General features: G+C 41.1%; 2 protein-coding genes across 4 annotated transcripts; one reads left to right on the top strand and one right to left on the bottom strand.

Annotated features, from left to right (window-relative positions):
- Positions 1-431: 431 nt before the first annotated feature.
- On the top strand, positions 432-11,465 carry LOC104590404 (U-box domain-containing protein kinase family protein). Of its 2 annotated transcripts, XM_088889197.1 has the most exons (9): positions 432-729; positions 1,449-1,570; positions 1,648-1,763; positions 8,649-8,770; positions 8,866-9,140; positions 9,319-9,420; positions 9,573-10,001; positions 10,118-10,864; positions 10,969-11,465. In XM_088889197.1, the coding sequence occupies exons 1-9, from the start codon at positions 534-536 to the stop codon at positions 11,161-11,163; spliced, it is 2,304 nt and encodes a 767-aa protein (XP_088745323.1). In that variant the 5' UTR covers positions 432-533; the 3' UTR covers positions 11,164-11,465. The 2 variants fall into 2 exon arrangements, with proteins under 2 accessions (XP_088745323.1, XP_088745324.1); XM_088889198.1 differs by lacking the exons at positions 432-729; positions 1,449-1,570; positions 8,649-8,770; ... (3 more) ...; positions 10,118-10,864; positions 10,969-11,465 and adding an exon at positions 6,342-8,469 and having other exon boundaries at positions 1,646-1,763.
- Positions 11,466-12,425: 960 nt separating this feature from the next.
- On the bottom strand, positions 12,426-16,818 carry LOC104590409 (U-box domain-containing protein 52-like). 2 transcript variants are annotated; one of them, XM_088889195.1, is made up of 9 exons: positions 16,378-16,818; positions 16,177-16,292; positions 15,959-16,083; positions 15,661-15,867; positions 15,200-15,527; positions 15,015-15,116; positions 14,463-14,891; positions 13,550-14,344; positions 12,426-12,763 (listed from the first exon to the last, which is right to left on the bottom strand). In XM_088889195.1, the coding sequence occupies exons 1-9, from the start codon at positions 16,544-16,546 to the stop codon at positions 12,722-12,724; spliced, it is 2,313 nt and encodes a 770-aa protein (XP_088745321.1). In that variant the 5' UTR covers positions 16,547-16,818; the 3' UTR covers positions 12,426-12,721. The 2 variants fall into 2 exon arrangements, with proteins under 2 accessions (XP_088745321.1, XP_088745322.1); XM_088889196.1 differs by having other exon boundaries at positions 16,374-16,508.
- Between the last annotated feature and the right edge of the window lie 2,042 nt (positions 16,819-18,860).

Here is an 18,860-nt window from a genome sequence, read left to right as displayed (position 1 = left end):
TGGAAAATATCTCATCTTATACATAATATTATGCAGAGGAGATGTTCCCAATTCACGGGAATAGTATATTGTGGGTAGGCGTGAACAGAGTTATCGTAGGCAAGAGATCCGGATTGAACTCCTATTTGATAACAAAAATTTAATCCCAACCCGTATAAAGTTGTATGTTGGGTTGTTTCCGGCACGGGTTGGGCCGCCCAAATTGCACCCCTACGTCCACAGGCTTGCCAGTAGGCCCAGTACGGTGCTTTCAGCCCAGGCTCCTGACGCTACCGTAATTTCCGTAAACGCGCTTGAAATGGTTACCGACGGCTTTGCTATATAGATGGCTTAGCCAGCATTGTTCGAGACACGTGTCGCATTCTGAATTGCCTTCCGAGTTCCGATGTATGTACAACAAGTGACGACCTTCATTGTAACTCCCTCGAAGGCTCGGACCCATCAGCTTGACGACAAAGCAGTTAGTCAACCAACCTTCGAGCTTCGAGTCTTTCGACTCCCTCATCGTCTACCCCCTTGTGAGCTTCAATCGTATGTCAGAACGAAGTGGTAGCAGCAACGGTGGTTCTGCCGTGGCGCCGATGAATATCGCGGTGGCCGTGCAAGGCCGCGATGGCAGCAAGAGCAGTCGTCGCGCCGTCCGTTGGGCGGTGGAGAATCTCATGCCTCGTGCTGATCGCTTCACCCTTGTACATGTTACGCCTTGCATCACTTCAATCCCGACTCCCTGTAAGTCTCTCTCTCTCTCTCTCTATGTCCTAGCTCTTGTGTGGTCTGGTTTGGTTTCTGCTACGGGAATAGATGTAAAATTGTTCTCGTAGGATTTGAAACCTATGTAGAGACACAACTTATTCAATTCCCTAATTTTAGCCAAAAATGATGGTGATTAATCTGATTCAAACTCAAGTAACTTGCCCGTTTTAGAAAGATGAGCAGCAACTCGTTTAATTACCATACACGACAATTCGTTCGAGAGCGATGTCAATTCCCTAATTTTAGTTTAGAAACAATTCAATTGGCGTAAATGGGCTCAAAGTTGGCATTTTGTGTATGCTAACAATGAATTCTATTATCTGGGATTTACCAGTCAGATTACTATCTGCTTACTACGTACTGGAAAAAATGATTTTTCTTTGATAATGTCTCGAGATCCTATGGTTTATCTCTCTCTCTCTCTCTCTCTCTCTCTCTCTTAATTTTCATTATTTCTTTCTCTCTTTCTCCTTTCTGTTAAACGCTGTTTCTTCGATTGTTACAGTAATTTCTGTTGTTACATGATTAATATTTGAAAGGGCACGGTTTCATGATCAGGGGTGGATCTACGGCCTTCATGATATATTGTTTGCAGGAAAAGGGATCATCCAATGCAAGTGTATTGCATATGTTGCCAACTAGTTCAATAGTCTTTCCATCTGATGTATTTTTTGTTGGATCTTTTTCTTCTTCAGCAGGAAAGCGTATTCCTACTAAGCAAATGGATGATGATGTGGTCGCAATGTATAAGCAAGACATTAAGTTGAAATGTGAAGAAATGTTCCTCCAATTTAAGAGGCTGTGCAAAACAGGAGAGGTATGCTTGTTCTTCCTTGGGCATTTTTCTTGTTGGGTTAGTGTCGAATTGTAATTTTGTGGCCCAAACTTGTGCAGATGGAGACTTTGGTACTAGAGGATGATGATCCTGCATCTGCACTTCTAAGATACCTATCTGAATCTGGTTCACAGAGTCTAGTATTGGGCTCTTCTTCTTCAAACTTTATTACAAGGTACATATCAGAAGTACTTAAAACAATCCTTGAAATAACCTAATTGCACTCTGGTCCCCTAACTGTGGTTTCTGTATATCTGTATGTTCTGTCCCCTTCCTGTGGGCTCTTCTTCTTCAAACTTTAGATCTGACAGGTCTTTAAAGTGGAAACTATAAGTTTATAACATGTAACAGATTTCTTTTGGCTCCTAAAACTATGAGGGTTTATTAATTGGTTCCATTTACATTGAATTTGATGCAATATTAACAAAACATAATTGAATGAGATAGATTGGTTCATGTACCAGAGGGTGGGCCTAGGTGCAACGGTTGGGTTGCTCCATTCTGACCCAGGTGACTAGGGTTCAGATCTTGGAAAAGCCTTTCTGTATGTGCAGGGTAAGGCTGTATACATCTGTCCCTCCTCAGACCCCACATTGGCAGGAGCCTTTTGCACTGGGCTGCCCTTTTTATCGGTTCATGTACCATGATTATGTAGTAACATATATTGGCAATTAATGGAAGCATCTTCCATTTATTCAATGGGCTGCCCTTTTGTTCTAAGTGATTCTAAATCTATTATGCAGTTGGGTCCTCTGGTTAGTCAGATGATGCCTTTAATGGAAGCATCTCCCATGTATTCAATGGCTAGAATTGCTTCAGAAATTTCTTGCTGTTGTCTTTTTAAATTTTAACTGAGCTGTTTCTCCTTTGGCACCATTACGTTGCTACCTCATCCTTCTTGCATAAAACTGAATCTACACTAGTGGCAGCATAGGAAAATACCATCAAGAACATATGATGGAAGAAATTTGATAAGATGTACTCAGGTGATGTGGTGGTTAAAGCCTTCTATGTGAAAATGGAGGCCTAGGCTCGGGGTGAAGATGTTTCAAGGTAGATCTCTTCGGAAAGATCAGGGTGGTGGAAGGAGATGGGAAGCTAGGAATTGGTACAGGGGTGTAGAGAAGGGGGCGAGGAGGAGACTGAACTTCTCTTATAGTAAGGCGGTTACGACTGGAGTTTGGCCGAATTTTGGGCAATCTGAATTCAAGAAGGTGGAGGACAGACAAATGATATCTACAGACTCCCAAGGCGTAGAGGCCAGAAGGAGATTCCTGAGAGATTGCTTGGTGGGAAAATTTCAGTGGAGGGAAGGTTTTCAAGAAGTGAAAAAATGGGTAAGTAGATGTTGGGAGGAGGTGGGAGGAGTGAAAGTAAAGAAATTAGCCGATGACCTCTTCCTGTTCATATTCTTGGATCCTTAAGCAGGGTCCATGGCAAATGGGGAGAAATCATCTCTTTCTGGACTGGTGGGGGGCAAGCGTTGGCTGCTTCTATCCAGAATCAAGCGAAGATTCAGACCGTTCAAAAACTATATGGGTGAGGGTGTATGGTCTTCCTCTGATATTGTGGTGCCCGAGTGTGATCAAGAACATAGGGGATGCTTGCGGTGGTTTCGTGGAAACCGATGACTCCCTTGAGGAGCTTTCAACCTGTGAGTGGGTTTGAATGAAGGTGAAAAGGTCCAGGAAGATTCCTGAAAAAGTGGAGGTTGTTGTGGGGGAGTCGGTATTTGAAATCTGTATTTGGCCTGAGTCATTGCCGACGGTCCGAAGTTGGACGCAGGAGATTCATGAGAACAATCAGTTCCGATTGTAGGGAAGGAGCTCAGAAATCTCTAATACGGTGGTCTTAGAAGACAAGGGAGAAAGCTCACTGCCGCAAGAGTTCCATAAAAGGTCGTTGAGTTTCAAACCGCCACTGAGTAGCTCGCCGGAGGTTGATGGAGGGGAAGAAGATGGTCATGGGATCAATCTGATCCGTCCACAAGTAGTTCCGCTGGACTTCAGGATCATCCTCAGGTTGAGTGCTTTGAATCTTGCACGCCAAAGTTAATGAAGGGAAGAAGTGGGGGTTTTCCGAGGGTGGAGGATTTAAAAATTCTCATAAAGCAATGCATTAAAGAACTACTCGCGGAGTCAGACGTGGAGGTCTCGAGGTTTAAGGGGAGGGAGGCTCGACAAGGGGCCGGATTGGATTCCAAGGAAGATGAGGAGACTCAGATATGGACTCAGGTTCCAGATCCGGGTCAAGCTAGGTTTAAGTCCTTGCCTACCCGCTCTACTCAATTGGTGAAGAAACTTAAAGGTAAAAAGTTTTTTAGTTTGCCTCGGTGGCCCACTGGTAGACAAACAGATTATAGTCCGGTATGGTTGGAACCGACCTAGGTTAGTCTGCCATCCAAACAGTAGTTGAATCCAAGTGCTGGTTCTCCTCTAGCCCACATTCCCAGCCCTGATAATATGGTGATGGGTGGTCTGAGTCAGGCTGCTACTTCCTCCCAAAAAGTTCGGTCTTCAAAAAGTGCGTGGGAGATGGACAACAGGCGGCAACAAAGTCAAGAGCTGCCTCTGGTGCCAGTGGAAGAGACAGTCGAAGAGACTCCGTTGGTGGTGACCCCTATTGCGGTGGTGGGTAATGAGGTTCTAGTGGGAATGTGGGAAATTGTCTTGATCAATCCAAAGAGTTGGGAAATAGTGGTGTAAGCCTTGAGCAAATGAGGAGAAACAACGGAGAAGTCTTGATTGGAAACAAGGGGAAAGCGAGTTCATCAGCCGTGGAGGTAGGCAAGGATAGTAAGTCTGAAAATAATCAATCTTCTTGGGTGACATCGAAACTTCTGGGGCTGGGGACTTTCCTGGGAATTTCAATGGAGGGGATGGAAGCTGATACTATTAAGTTCTTGGAAGGAATTGAACAAAGAGTGCTTATGGAGAGGGGAAAATTGGCGGCAAAAAAAGGGGGATTAAAAAAAAAAGAGAAGCAAAGAAATGATGAGATTAACTTGGGGTCTGAATGATAAGGTGGGGAGCAGTGAAGGGGCTGCAAGGGGGTCTAAGAAGATGTGAGATGTGGGTCCTCTTCTTTAGTTATTTCTTATGGAAGTGAAAATTCTTTCCTGGAATGTTAGAGGGCTGGGGTCGGGAAGGAGGAGGATGATGGTATGTGATTCTTTGAAGCAATCGAAGTCAAAGATTGTCTTGCTCCAAGAAACTAAGCTGGAGTGGGTTGATGCTGCTACAATTCGAAGTGTTTGGGGGGAGGGTCAGGTCAGATGGAAGGCATTGGCTGCCTCGGGGAGTGCTGGTGGAATTGTGAGCCTTTGGGACCCCACTTTCTGTTCTTTGGTTTCTTGCAGAATTGGTAATTTCTCAATCACTCTGAGCCTGAAACTACAAGATGGAAAACTTATTCAAGTCACAAACGTTTATGGTCCTGTTGATTCTAATTTTCGGGTGGCTTTTTGGGCAGAATTACCAGATTTGAGAGATCCTCAGAACTGTCTTTGGGTAATTGGGGGTGATTTTAATGCAACTATTTCGGTGGATGAGAAGAATACAAGGGGTAGAAGAGCTGGTTCGATGAACATGTTTGCTGACTTCATAAACAGTATGGAATTAATGGACGTCCCAATTCAGGGTAATAGATTCACTTGGACCAATAACCAATCTGTCCCGACCCTGGTTAGGCTAGAGAGATTCTTGGTTTCTTCAAACTGGGATGAATTCTTTCCTGATTTCAGACAGCTTACCCTTCCTAGACCGATGTCCGACCATAGCCCTATTCAGCTTGTTTATGGTCTCCGTGAGACAGTAAAATCCTCGTTTAAGTTTGAAAATGCTTGGTTTGAGGAGGAAAATCTTATCCCCTTAATCAGCTCTGTGTGGAATGAGTTGCAAGTGGAGGGCTCTAGTTCTTTTGTTATGGCATCAAAATTAAAGGCTGTCAAGGGCAAACTAAAAATTTGGAGTAAGGAGAAGAATATGAAGTGGGTTACTGATAAGAAGGTTTTGTTGAGCACCATGGTTGAGATTGACAGAGCTGAAGAGGCGGGTCCCTTGTCTGAAGATCTGAGACTTCAGAGGGCAATTGCAAAAATCAGGTATGATAAGATGGCAGTTGAGGAAGAGAGGAAGTGGGGACAAAGAGCTAAATCCATTTGGCTTAAAGAGGGGGATAAAAATACAAAGTACTTTCACAAAATGGCAAATGCTCGTGCTAGGTTCTCTTCAATCAGCAAGCTGGTGTGGGAGGACAGGTGTGGTGATTCTAGTTCTGAACTTAAATCTGTAGCTACTTCTTTCTATAAAAACCTTTATAAAGAGAAGTGGGTTCAAGAGACCTTTTCCCTCCGAGTTCCAATTTAATAAGTTAAATGAAGAGCAAAAAATCTGGTTAGAGAGACCATTCTCAGAAGAGGAAATTAAGGGTGTAGTAAAGAAGCTAGAAAATGATAAATCACCGGGTCCTGATGGGTTCTCTAATCTGTTCTATTTTAAATGTTGGGATATTGTGAGGAGTGATCTGATGCCGGTGTTTCAGGCATTTCACACTAATGCCTCCTTTTAGAGAAGTCTGAATGCAACTTTCATCACTCTTATTCCAAAAATTGAGGGGGCTGTCAATATAAAGGACTTCAGGCCCATTAGTCTCTTACACAGTTTCTACAAAATCTTGGCTAGGGTTTTGGCTGAAAGAATGAAGTGTGTGTTAGGTAGTGTTATCTCTTGTAACCAAAGTGCTTTTGTCCCAGGTAGACAGATGGTTGACTCTATTCTCATTGCCAATGAACTGCTGGAGTCCAGAAGAAGAGAGGGGACCCTAGGTGTTCTGTGTAAACTGGATATTGAAAAAGCTTATGATCATGTTAACTGGCACTATTTGGATCTGGTTTTGGAGAAGATGAATTTTGGGCAGCTTTGGAGAAACTGGATCAGAGTTTGTATTAAGACTCCTAAGTTCTCCATCTTAGTTAACGGGCAAACGACGGGGTTTTTTGGAAGTTCAAGAGGTTTGAGGCAAGGTGACCCTCTCTCTCCCCTACTCTTCATTTGCGTCATGGAAATTTTATCTCTCTTTAGCAAGAAGGTTGCTGAGAATGGGCTTTGGGAGGGCTTTGCAATTGCTCCGGGAAAAGAAAAAGTCAATATTCTTAAATTTGCTGATGACACCTTATGCTTTGTTGATGCTTCTCCTAATCAACTAGAGGTGGTGCTTGGAATTTTGAGTTGGTTTGAGGTGGTGTCTGGCCTCAAGGTTAATTTGAGTAAATCTCAGATTATCCCTGTTGGTCTTGTTACAAATCTAGAAGTTTGTGCAGAAGTTATGGCCTGTCAGACTACCCATCTTCCGGTCAAGTACTTGGGGCTCCCTCTTGGAGCTAAATATACTTTCTCTCAGATTTGGAATCCAGTGGTTGAAAGAATGGAGAAGAAATTGGCTTCCTGGAAAGCTAAATACCTTTCTTTCGGGGGGAGAGTGATTTTGATTAAGAGTACTCTTTCTAATCTACCTACTTACTTCCTCTCCCTATTTCCTATTTCTTCCAAAGTGGCTAACAGATTGGAGCAACTACAGAAAAACTTTCTTTGGAGAGGTTGGGAGGAGGAGAAGAAGGTTCATGTTGTAAGCTGGGATCAAGTGTGTCTTCCTAAGGAAGTTGGAGGGTTGGGAATAAGAAAATTGAAGAAATTCAATTCTGCCCTCCTGTGTAAATGGCTTTGGAGATTTGCAAATGAAAGAAATGCTTGGTGGAGAAAGCTGATTGTGGACAAATATGGAGTGGACTGGGGTGATTGGAGATCCAATTCTCCTATTTCAAGAGGGAGGACAGGTATAATGAAGAACACTAATTTATTTGAGGAAGGAATCGGTTACAACTTGGGAAATGGGGAAAAAATTAAATTTTGGAAAGACTCTTGGTGTTCTAAGTGTCTGAAAGATGCCTTTCCTCTCTTGTATCAAATTTCTGTAAATCAGGACTCCTCAGTGGCTGAGAATTTCAATGTGGATGGTAACTCTTTCAGTTGGAACCTAACTTGTAGAAGGCGCCTCTTTGACTGGGAAATTGAGGAGTATGCAATTCTGTTGGGCCTGCTCCAGAACCAGAGGATTGACCCAAACATGGAGGATGCTTGGAGATGGAAATGGGAAGCTGATGGCAGGTTTTCTGTAAAGTCTATGTTCAGTAAGTTGATAAGTTCAGGTCAAGAAAACTTTCCGGCTAGGCAGATTTGGAGCTCAATCAGTCCTTCTAAAGTGAAGTTTTTACTCTGGACAATGGCTTTAAATAAATGTCTATCCAAAGTTAATCTAGTGAAATGTGGCATACAGATTTCGGACATGTCATGTGGCTTATGTGGTGGGATAGTAGAAACTACTGAACATCTGGCCTTACATTGCCCAGTCTCGAATTATATCTGGAGGCATTTTCTTCAAGCTTTGGAAATCAGTTGGGTAATGCCAAATTCTGTGAAGGATCTGCTGTTGTGTTGGCAGATTGATGGTCTCAGCAAGAAAGGTATCTTGGTTTGGAAGACTATCCCGGCTGCTGTGCTTTGGACTATCTGGATTGAAAGAAATAACAGAATTTTTCAGGGCAAAGCTAAATCTTCAGAGGAAATGGTGCAGAAAGCTGTGGGTAAACTTCTGTCCTGGGTGTCGGCAACGGAGGTGTTTAAAAATCAGAATTTGAGTCTGTTGTTTAGATCTCAGAACTGGATGTATCTGTAATTTGTGGTGGCTCTAGGCAGCCTCTAATGGCCTAGGCTCCTTTGTACTGGATCTTGTTTTAATAAATTACCTTACCTTTTCAAAAAAAAAAAAAACATATATTGGCAATTAATGGAGAACACACAATCTGTTTTCCCCTGACATAACAGCTTCTGTTTTTTTTTTTTTTTTTTTTTTCTCTATGTTCAATATGTTAATGGTTATTGTTGTTATTTTTTGATACCCCATTATTTCACGAACTTTCTTCCCCTCATATGCAATTTTGTGGATGAAAATAGGAGATTTTTGGGTATTGTTTTCACTAAGATTTTCAGTTCCAACTATAAAGGAAACTCAAGGGTCCAGATGTACCATCAACCGTTCTGAAATTTGCCCCAGATACAAGCAATGTTTACATTGTATCAAATAACAAAATCATCAAAAAATTGGCCAGTTCCTCATCTAATGGAGGTATGTTGGAAGGATTCATTTTCCCTAATCTCATGGCTCCCTGTTCATGATGTTGTATATTTTTACTGTTGTTGCTGTTGCCTTGATCTTCCCAGGAAATGGTTTTGGGCACAGGATGTCAATTAGAGAAGATGATAGTGGCGTCTATCAACAATCCAGCCTTCATTCTGCACCTACAAGTTCAATAGTTAGCAAATCCTCACAAATGTCATCAGAAGTAGGTCTTGGTGACCTAAACCTGCTATTGCAGTCTTGTTCTTTTGCTAGTTCCTCTAGTAATACTACCTTGGGAGATCACCAACAAGGAAGTCATCACAACTTTAGCAATAGATCACATGGTTCCAGGACTTCTTTTACAGATACTGAGCATGTAAGTACTTCTAAGGTTTAACCATGTGTATTCTACAATTGTATGATTTCCTATTTAAGAAGTAAGAACAACTCATTACCGATAGTCAAACCATTTTGAGTCCCCTTACTCACCTGCTGCATACCAACAACCACAGGAAACAAGTTTTGACCATATTAGGGTACAACTTTTTATGCAGTCTGAATTGCATGCTGAGGTAGAGCGACTGCAACAAGAACTACATAATACAATTGTCTTGTACAAGCAAACATGTGAAGAGCTGATCTGTACCCAAAACAAGGTGACAGTTTTATTATGCTCAAACTTTTGTATCTGAAAAAATACAAAATCACTCATATATATCTCTTTCATGACATAATCCCCACATGACACACATGCATCCCACCAATTAATTAATCTGGATGTTTCAACCAGTAATCCACAATTTTGCAGGTTGAGTTACTTTCTTCTGAATGCCTTGAGGATGTGAGGAGAGTGAATGATGCTCTAGAGAGAGAAGAAGTTTTGAGAAGAATTGTGGCCGAAGAAAAAGCCAAGCATTTAGAGGCTGCAAAGGAAGTCGAGATGGCAAGAAAGTTGCTTGATAAAGAGACCCGTGAGAGATGCATGGCAGAACTGAATGCCCTAAAGGAATCCTCAGAGAGACAGAAATTCATTGAAGCCATATTCTCAAGTGACAAAAGATACAGGCGGTACACCAGGGATGAAATAGAGGTTGCAACTGGTTCCTTCTCTGAGGACAAAATTATAGGTGAGGGGGGTTATGGAAAAGTTTATAAATGCATACTTGATCACACGCCAGTAGCCATCAAGGTTCTTCGTCCAGATGCATCTGACAGGAAGGAGGAATTTCTGAGAGAGGTATATCTTATTATATTGAGCTTATTTCATACTCAATAAAGATCTGAAACCCTTGTGATTATGATGCTCTACTGTTTCTCGCCAATTGAGCTTGGATATTCTAAACCTTCTTGTAGGTTGAAGTTCTTAGCCAGCTACGTCATCCACACATGGTTTTACTACTTGGAGCCTGTCCTGAAAATGGGTGTCTTGTCTACGAATACTTGGAAAATGGAAGCCTTGAGGAATGTCTTTTCCGTAAAAAGGGCACACCACCTCTTCCTTGGTTTGTTAGGTTCAAGATTGCTTTTGATGTAGCTTGTGGGCTTGCATTCTTGCACAACTCAAAGCCAGAACCAATCATTCATCGGGATCTGAAACCAGGAAATATCTTGTTAGATGGGAATTTTGTCAGCAAGATTGCAGATGTTGGGCTGGCTAAACTTATGTCTAACATTGTACCTGACAACATCACGGAGTATAGAGACTCTGTTCTTGCTGGTACTCTACATTACATGGATCCAGAGTACCAGAGAACTGGTACAATCAGACCAAAATCAGACATATATGCATTTGGAATTATCACCCTACAATTGTTGACAGCTTGCCATCCAAATGGACTGTTGATAAAAGTGGAAAATGCCATCAACAATGGTTCCTTTGCTGACATATTAGACAACTCGGTTGCAGATTGGCCACTTGCAGAATCAGAAGAATTAGCGCGGGTTGCATTGAAATGTTCCAGACTTAGATGCAGGGATAGACCAGATCTCGAAGCTGAAGTTCTGCCAGTTCTCAAAAAGCTTTCAAGTATAGCAGCTTCAAGTGTTAAACTACAAAAAAACATCTATTCACCAAGCCACTACTTCTGTCCGATCCTTCAGGTGCACAGTCTAAACTCTAACAAAATGGTTGTCCAATGCAAGAGTATAGTTATTTTAGCTGTCATGCCCACTAATTCTTTCTATTGCACTGCATATAAACGTAGGAAATAATGGAGGATCCATACATTGCATCTGATGGATTCACCTATGAGTACAGAGCGATAAAGGCATGGCTTGAAAAACACAGCATATCTCCTGTGACAAAGCTTAAGTTTCCACATACCCGGCTAACTCCAAACCATGCGCTGCGTTCTGCCATCCAAGAGTGGAAGCCACGTGTATCATTCTCAAGTTCCTGATGGAAAAAAGTGTACTGTTGTAATTGGAAGAAGATTACCCCTTGTACCTCGACACAACTCAAGAAAGTCAGAAAGATGTATGTACGTATGTATACTTGTATAGTTCAATGGAAGAATTTTCTCCTTTTTTAATTAGCCACATTTATATATAAATGTATGAACGTATGTATATAATTTTTAGCAGTGTTAAATAATAGAATAATTCAAAATAAAAAACAGGCAGGTACTTATCGGTTTGTAACAATTGATTTCAGTTTGTGAGGGTCGAGTATTTTGTAAACAGTTGAGCAAGTAAGTATTCCTAATACAGTTTGCGTGTGGGTTTGTGATAGTTTAAACTTTAATATGGGATTTAAATGACAACGGGATTCTCTGCAAGCAAAATCTCTGACCGCGCAAGTATGGAAATCCCACTGCATATTGGGAACATCTTCCCATGAATTTAACATATATGTACACCACCAAGTTTTTGCTTTATAAGAGATCTGGGCTCAACAGTTTATAGCAATAAGTTATGGGTCAGCTATATGAGTCATGTTTTGTCATTCCATTTTATTCAGTGCCATATCCATAGTTTCTTATTTTTTCCACCAAAGGCAGTGCCATCTACACTTTTTTTAACTAGTGTTGCAAATGGTCTTCCATGTGAAAAAGACAAGTCCAGATCCATAACCATAAGAGTAAGGCAAAAATTTTAATGCTGATCGCCAACTTGATTCAACCTCTCCTTTATCTAGGTTTAGGCAGAGTTGTAAAATGGGCCAGACCACCTGCAAGCCAGCATGGACATGACCCGATCACTGTAGCAAATGGGCTATGTCAGTCTCAACCCAAATTATAATATATTATTCCAATTTTATTGTAATTTTTTATTTTATTTTATTATTTCATATATAAACTAATAAACAATTGTATACATCAAAATTCATCTTTTTCAAATTCTTTTTTATCTTGTTAATTTGTTTTACTTTCATTATTTTTTTTTTTCAAAATTTCTAAAAAAAACTGTGCCACCCGTGGCCTGGCCTATGGCCCATTGGGGCCAGGTCTCGGGCTGTGCCAGACTCCCCTCCTGGGGGATTCGTGCCAACTGCCAAGCAGGCATGACCTGCCAAGGCCCGTGTGCCGGCCCGGCCCACATTACACCTCTAAGGATATATGACAAGATCGGACGGGCGAAGTTATGTAATTTAAATCCATCCCACTTGCATTAATCAATTCAAGAAAAAGAAAAGAGAAACAAAACGGTTTAAGAGAGATCCTTCTCCACAAACTATGAATATTGATTGTTTTTAATATGTATATGAATACTGAATTTAACAAAATACATATTAACATGATATACAAGCTGCTTTCAAAAAGAAAAGAAAGGAAGAAGGAAAGAAAGAAAACATGATATACAGGTAAAACTTGCAAATTACATAACCAACGACCATCTGTTTTTTATTTGATTTATAACCTACTCTCCCGCTTCCTCGTGCAATTAACTTCTTGGCAATGTTCTTCTTCCTCCAATTACTCTGCCTGTGGATGTGCATTGGTGGCATCTTCTTCAGATTTACGCTGGCTCAATTGCCACATTAGGATCGCTCATCGCTTCCTGTTTCCAAGAAGATAAAAAATAAAGAAAACAGTGTAAAAAGCCTCAAATATGAATTATCTTCGGTATGCTCGGCCTGGGTCTCAAGAATTATCTTCAGTGTATCGTGTTAAAAAAAGAAAAAGGTATAATCTGAACATTTCTCAAAACCGTTACAGATTTCAAGACTGTCTTGCTGAACAGTTATCTACTTATTTTCTTTTGGTTTGCCTTGTGTTTTTCTGGAAATTTTATTTCTGTTTAAGGCCACGTTTGGGAGTATAAATGAACTGAAAAACCACTTTTTGTTAAGAAAAGCGTTTTTTGGTGTTTATCTAGTTATCGGTTTTTTTGATCAAAATAGTTAGTTAAGATGTCAAAGAGTAAATGGATTTTATTTTGTTTTTTTTTTTCAAACGGTTTTTTTTATTTAAAAAAAAAAAAAAAACAAAAAGCCCATTTAAAGCTTTTTCACAAAACCTTCGTTTTCTGGGCTTTTGGCTTCCTAAACATGAAAAGTACAGAAAGCCCATTAAGCGCTCCCAAACACGGCCTTAATCTTTTAACGTTAAACCTGAGGCATGCTACCATATCATCATTGTCATTGATCTCTGAGAAGTGAAAACAGTAGTATTGCATGGGACGGTGGATCTGGTGCACCGGATGGAACCCAGATCATGTTGTCCAAGGCTACCATCTTGGAAAAATAATTTGATAAACCCGTATGGATAGCATAACACTGTTTTCCAAAGTGTTGTAAAAAAATAGTAATAATAATTCGATCGCTGATAAGGTAGATGAACTAACCGAACTTGCACTCGAATTCGGATTCGAACCCGGATTGGACATCCTTTGGCGTGAATGCGCATGGTAAGAACGAGGTCCAAAGCTCATGCCGCCGAGGTTAGAGATTTCATTATTCCCAAGATCTCTGAGTCGGTTGAGCTCCGGCAAAACCACGGTTCCAAGGTCTGGTCTATCCTTCCTCCTAAGCTCGGCGCACTTCAAAGCCAGCTTTGCATACTTGAAGGCCTCTTCAACGGGCCAGTCCGTCACGGACTGATCCAGTATCTCCGCAAAGGTTCCTCTTTCGATGGCCCTCTCCACATGGTGGGTGAGACCCATCGGAGGTTTGGCCGTGATAATCTGCAGCAACATTATTCCCAGAGAATATATATCTGATTTGATCCCCAACATTCCCGTCTGTTGGTACTCCGGGTCTATGTAGCAGAACGTCCCTGCAGCCGATGTCATCCGATACTGTGTTACACTATCAGCCACAGACGGTGGAACTAACCGTGCTAGCCCTACATCACTTATCTTGCTCACGTAATTCCGATCCAGGAGGATGTTCGCCGGCTTGAGGTCCCGGTGCACCAGGGGCTCTGGCTTCGTCTGGTGAAGGAAGAGAAGCCCTGTTGCTATCTCTGCTGCTATCTTGAACCGAATCTGCCATGGGATTGCGGGAGTGTTCTCTCTCCGGAATAGTCTATCTTCTAAACTACCGTTGTCCATGTACTCGTAAACCAGACATCCGTATTCCGGGCAGGCACCTAGCAACAGAACCATGTTTGGATGTCTGATGCAGCTCAATACCTCAACCTGCATCATCATGACAATCGTAGTCCGTCACAAATCGGCCGGCCTAGCCGGAGCATTCCTAACTCCTAAGCCTGAGCACAGTACTGCTACAACTAGTTAGCCACATGCGTATGCATACCTCTTGTTGGAATTGCTTCCTTCCCTGAGCTGCATCCGGTCTTAAAACCTTAATGGCGACGGGGGTGTGATCCAGGAAGGCCTTATACACGGGCCCATATCCACCTTCTCCAATCTTCAATGATTCTGCGAAGCGTTCTGTTGCAACTTCTATCTCATCTATGGAGTATTTTCTGTAGCGAATGTCATGTTTGGACAATGCATCCAATGCTCTGACTCTCTCCTCCGCCTCACGCTTTGCCTTGAGCTCTGCGCTCCTTCTCTTGTTTGCTTCAATTTCAGCTAGTCTCTGCGCCGCTTCCGCAGCTTCAATGGCCGCTTTACACTTTGCTTTCTCCCTCTCTGCAATAGCAAGGGCTGCCTCTTCCGCCATCCTGGCTTCCTGGAATTTACGAGCTTCTTCCACTTTCCATTGATGAAGTTCTAGAGCCTGAAGCATTTAAACATTGATCAATAATACAAACAAACATACAGGAAACCATGATCAAGGAGAAGGTTATAGTAGCTTGATTGAAGCTCGACCTAGGAGAATGCAGGAAGACAAAACAGTTACCTTTTGCTTGGCTGAAATTGCTTCCTTGCACGCTGTGCTATACATTTCCATGGTTTGCTTTAGCTCCAGCTTAAGCCTTTTCATCTCGGCTTCGATATCTTTCTGTAGAAGAAGAAAGAAGAATAAAGTTCTGAGACTTGTCGTAATGTAAACCCATATATATTATGCCATGCATGCACACTCACCACGGACGACTGTGAGGGGTGCGTGGGACTGTCGGATGAGTTCCCGAAATCTATATTTTCTGAAGTGATGTCCATCGATCGGGACCCAAAATCCCTGAAATGCTCTGAGTCATCAGACAATGAATCGCGGAAGCCTGAGCCCATTGGGTTGCGTACCGATATGTCTAGACCGTCCATTGACGAGCTGTTGTGAACATTCTTGGTGCTTGATGGAGGTCTATCCCGTAACGGTATCCTTATGTAATCAATGTTCGAGTTCCTTTCTATTACTGATGACCGTTTATCAGAACCCGGAGTACCCTTCCAGCTTCCCCTGCCTGAAGGCATCCTATTTCCCTCCAAAGGTTACAGAAGAAATTTTAACGAATTTTAAGATAGAGTGCTACTGCTCAATCGTGATGATGAGCTAGCTATTTACAATTAATTCAATGGTTATAAATGTCATGCCTGTTTTGACTGACCTTAGGTTATCGTCGGGTTCGCTGTGATCAGATGCAGCCTGGAGTCGAGCTCCTCCGGGAGATGGTTGCTTGGGTAGAGCATTAATAGGGGCGGGCCGATTTGCCGATCGGACCGACGACACCTTCCCTTTTGAGATAACATACACCGCACAGAAATCTGGTGCAGATTTGGTCAAAGAAGAAGCAACATCTGCATTTCTGAACTTCCTGTAGACACGAACAACAAGAGATTTAGATTTTTAGTTTTTCACAGAGAGAGAGAGAGAGAGAGAGAGAGAGAGAGAGAGAGAGAGAAAACCTGGTAAGAGCGTTCCTAGTCGATGCCCCAACCACAATGTTGCTGATGTAGCTGTTGCTCATGATATAATCAACTATGGCTTTTGAAACATCAAGGTCATCAAGGACAACTTCCTTCACTTGAACCTGAAATCCCCATAGACCATGAAAACCAGGCTTAAGGCTTAACTACTGTTGATCTACGTACGAAGAGTGAAAAGCATAACTAGTGCTACATACCCCTTTACGAGCACAGAATCCACGGTAAGGAAGGAAAAGCTGTTGCATCTCAGTTTCAACTGGTTCTCGATGACCGATCTCGGGAGAACCCTCGTTTAAACCGAAACCGAAACTCTCTGCGGAATCAACCAAGAAAAATAACTATGCTGATGAAAACGATTGCGATGAGAACGACGATGATGAAAGAGGAAAGGTACCTACGATGTTGAGTATTGCGATTCCTAACGTGAATGAGAATTACACTGGGGTTGTTGTTTAAGAGATGGTCGATTGCCCATCTGACGGCAAACGGGCTGTTTTTATCTTTATCGACGGCCACTGCTGTGTAGTTGGTAGCCAGCTGTTCGTCGGGCGAAAGATGAGGAGCCATTTCTATGTGTGGTTGCGCTTCAGCAGCACCACCCCACCACTACCAATACCAACTCTAGCTAGCCCAAGCAATAAGAAGGATTAATGAACAATGGAGAAACCAGGGCTAATGCATCCAACCTGAAAGAGGAAGAAGAGGAAAAGGAAACTAGAGAGAACGATTGCTGAGATTTCTCAATCTTTCTGTTTCTTCTCCCTCCTCCCTCTGACTTCTCTTTCACCTCATTCTTTTTTTCGTTTTTTCTCGCGAGGCGTAGACGTCTTCAGTAACCTAAGGATCTCCTCCTCTTCCTTCGTTTTCTTGTTTTAAGCCAGTTTGACTTGATCCAACCATTTTCATTTATTTTTCCTTCCGACCCTTTTGTCTTTCTCCTCTCTCAACTATCAGCGTAGGGCTCTCATTGTGACACGTGATGATACACGCTTGAAGAATGAATACCAGCTAGACAATTGACCACGTCAAAAGGTCAGAATTTTGAGTTTGGTGCCCATAACCAATATGTAGCGTTTGTTCGTGGTTCTAAAAAAGGGTGAAATCATACCACTTTTTTAAGAAATAATAATAATGCAATTTTTTAATCGTACAGGATGTTGTATTGGTACTTCGTCATCCTATATATATATATATATGGTCTTTCCAGTTTTTTGTTACCAAATGGAAAAAAATCAATTTTTGGTCTTGTAAGCTTGCTGAAGTCCAGAAAACCATGCAAAAATATTTGCCAAACACCACCTAATTGAAATTTTGTTGGTACATAAGATACACAATATAACTGACTGTCATGTGATGCTTATACCAAGAAATTGTTCTCTTAGCTCTCTCTTTGGATTGATTAGTAAGGAGTGTTCAAAAACATAGTTGGTTATAAAATGCATGAAACATGAACTTGATTTTCTCATTCTAAAATCAACTAAGATATAAAATGAAACAGCAAAGGGATGCCTTAGGCTGCATTTGAAAATGATGCAAATGGTGTAAATCTCGGTTCTGGGTAAATTTGTACTCTAGTTTATTTTTATTTATTTTTGGCAACATTACATTTATGCATTGACAAATGAAAATACATTTTCTAATGTATATTTACATTGATTAGGATTTGAACCATGATGACCACATGATGAAGGCAATCACGGAGTGTTGATAAAATAAGTATTTTTAACCAAAATTATCTTATGTACTGTATATTACATTTATCCTTTTAGATACAACATATAACAAAAAATTATTAATAAATGAGAAAGCATTTATATGTTATTAACTATATGATTGGTTTGCTCAATTGGTAAATTATTTGGGTAGAAGTAGCAGAGACTTGGGACCAGGGTTGGGGATTGTAGCGTTATAGGTACGGGGATGGGTTACCTTTGTTGTGCATAGTCTGGAAAGCAAAAAGAAAAAAAAAAAAAAAACAAGGAAAAACTATATGATTGGTTGAGGTCTTATAAGTTTAGAATAGAAAGAACCGGTCCCAACCAATTATTAATCAGGGATGGCAATAAGGCGGGTTCAGGAAGGGTCTTATAAATTTTAGATTCACCCACCAAAACATGAAACTGGTTGGGATTTTAAAATCTAAACCCTTGGCATACATGAAATTACAAAACCCTCTCCAACCCTACCTTATCTGCATTTGAAGGTGGGGCAAACTAAGTCCAAAGCTACATCTAATTTTGTATTTATTTTTTGTTATGTATAAGTAATAAATAAATAAATAAAATGAACAAATATCACAATTTTCAATTATTTGATATTTTTGTGATAGATGAAAATCTATACCAAAAAATACAAGCAACAGGTCCTATGTCCCACACACAAAAACTATATGAGAATTTGGCCTTTTGAGCCACAAGATAGATGTGCAGATGAAAGAGACCTAGGAATATACATAAACTTAACCAACAAAAAAAAAGGAAGAAACTAGTCCAGAAATCTTGTGCAGTAAAACATTAGAATCCAAGAGGAAAAGACATAAACTCTCGTTATTCTTCATGTAATACTCTAAAACATTATTAAATTTAACACATAATACATAAGTTCGTATGTCTTACAAAAATAATATTAGGGAAGGGTCAAATTTAGCCTAATACCACAACACATAATACATAAGTTCATATGTCTTATAAAAATCCCCCCCCCCCAAAAAAAAGGCCCAAATCCCATTTTTCAAACAAAAGGGTCTATTGAAATTTTGGTAAAAGTCAAGTCCGAACCCAACTCATGAACAAGTCTATTTATTTCACACGATCTATATAGAATATCACAAGGGAAAGGAAGGATACAACCCCAAACACAACCTAACGGTCCCACATGAGTT

This window comes from Nelumbo nucifera, chromosome 6 (genome assembly GCF_055504915.1).
Source record: "Nelumbo nucifera cultivar China Antique chromosome 6, China Antique-T2T, whole genome shotgun sequence".
NCBI lineage: Eukaryota > Viridiplantae > Streptophyta > Magnoliopsida > Proteales > Nelumbonaceae > Nelumbo > Nelumbo nucifera.
This window is presented reverse-complemented; position numbering and strand designations above follow the sequence as displayed.

Coding starts and splice junctions, on each gene's coding strand:
- LOC104590409 (XM_088889195.1), bottom strand. CDS start 16,546: ATGGCTCCTCATCTTTCGCCCGACGAACAGCTGGCTACCAACTACACA. Junction 16,293..16,377: donor GAATCGCAATACTCAACATC/GTAGGTACCTTT, acceptor TTGATTCCGCAG/AGAGTTTCGGTTTCGGTTTA. Junction 15,868..15,958: donor ACTAGGAACGCTCTTACCAG/GTTTTCTCTCTC, acceptor TCGTGTCTACAG/GAAGTTCAGAAATGCAGATG.
- LOC104590404 (XM_088889197.1), top strand. CDS start 534: ATGTCAGAACGAAGTGGTAGCAGCAACGGTGGTTCTGCCGTGGCGCCG. Junction 8,771..8,865: donor CAGTTCCTCATCTAATGGAG/GTATGTTGGAAG, acceptor TGATCTTCCCAG/GAAATGGTTTTGGGCACAGG. Junction 10,865..10,968: donor ACTTCTGTCCGATCCTTCAG/GTGCACAGTCTA, acceptor ATATAAACGTAG/GAAATAATGGAGGATCCATA.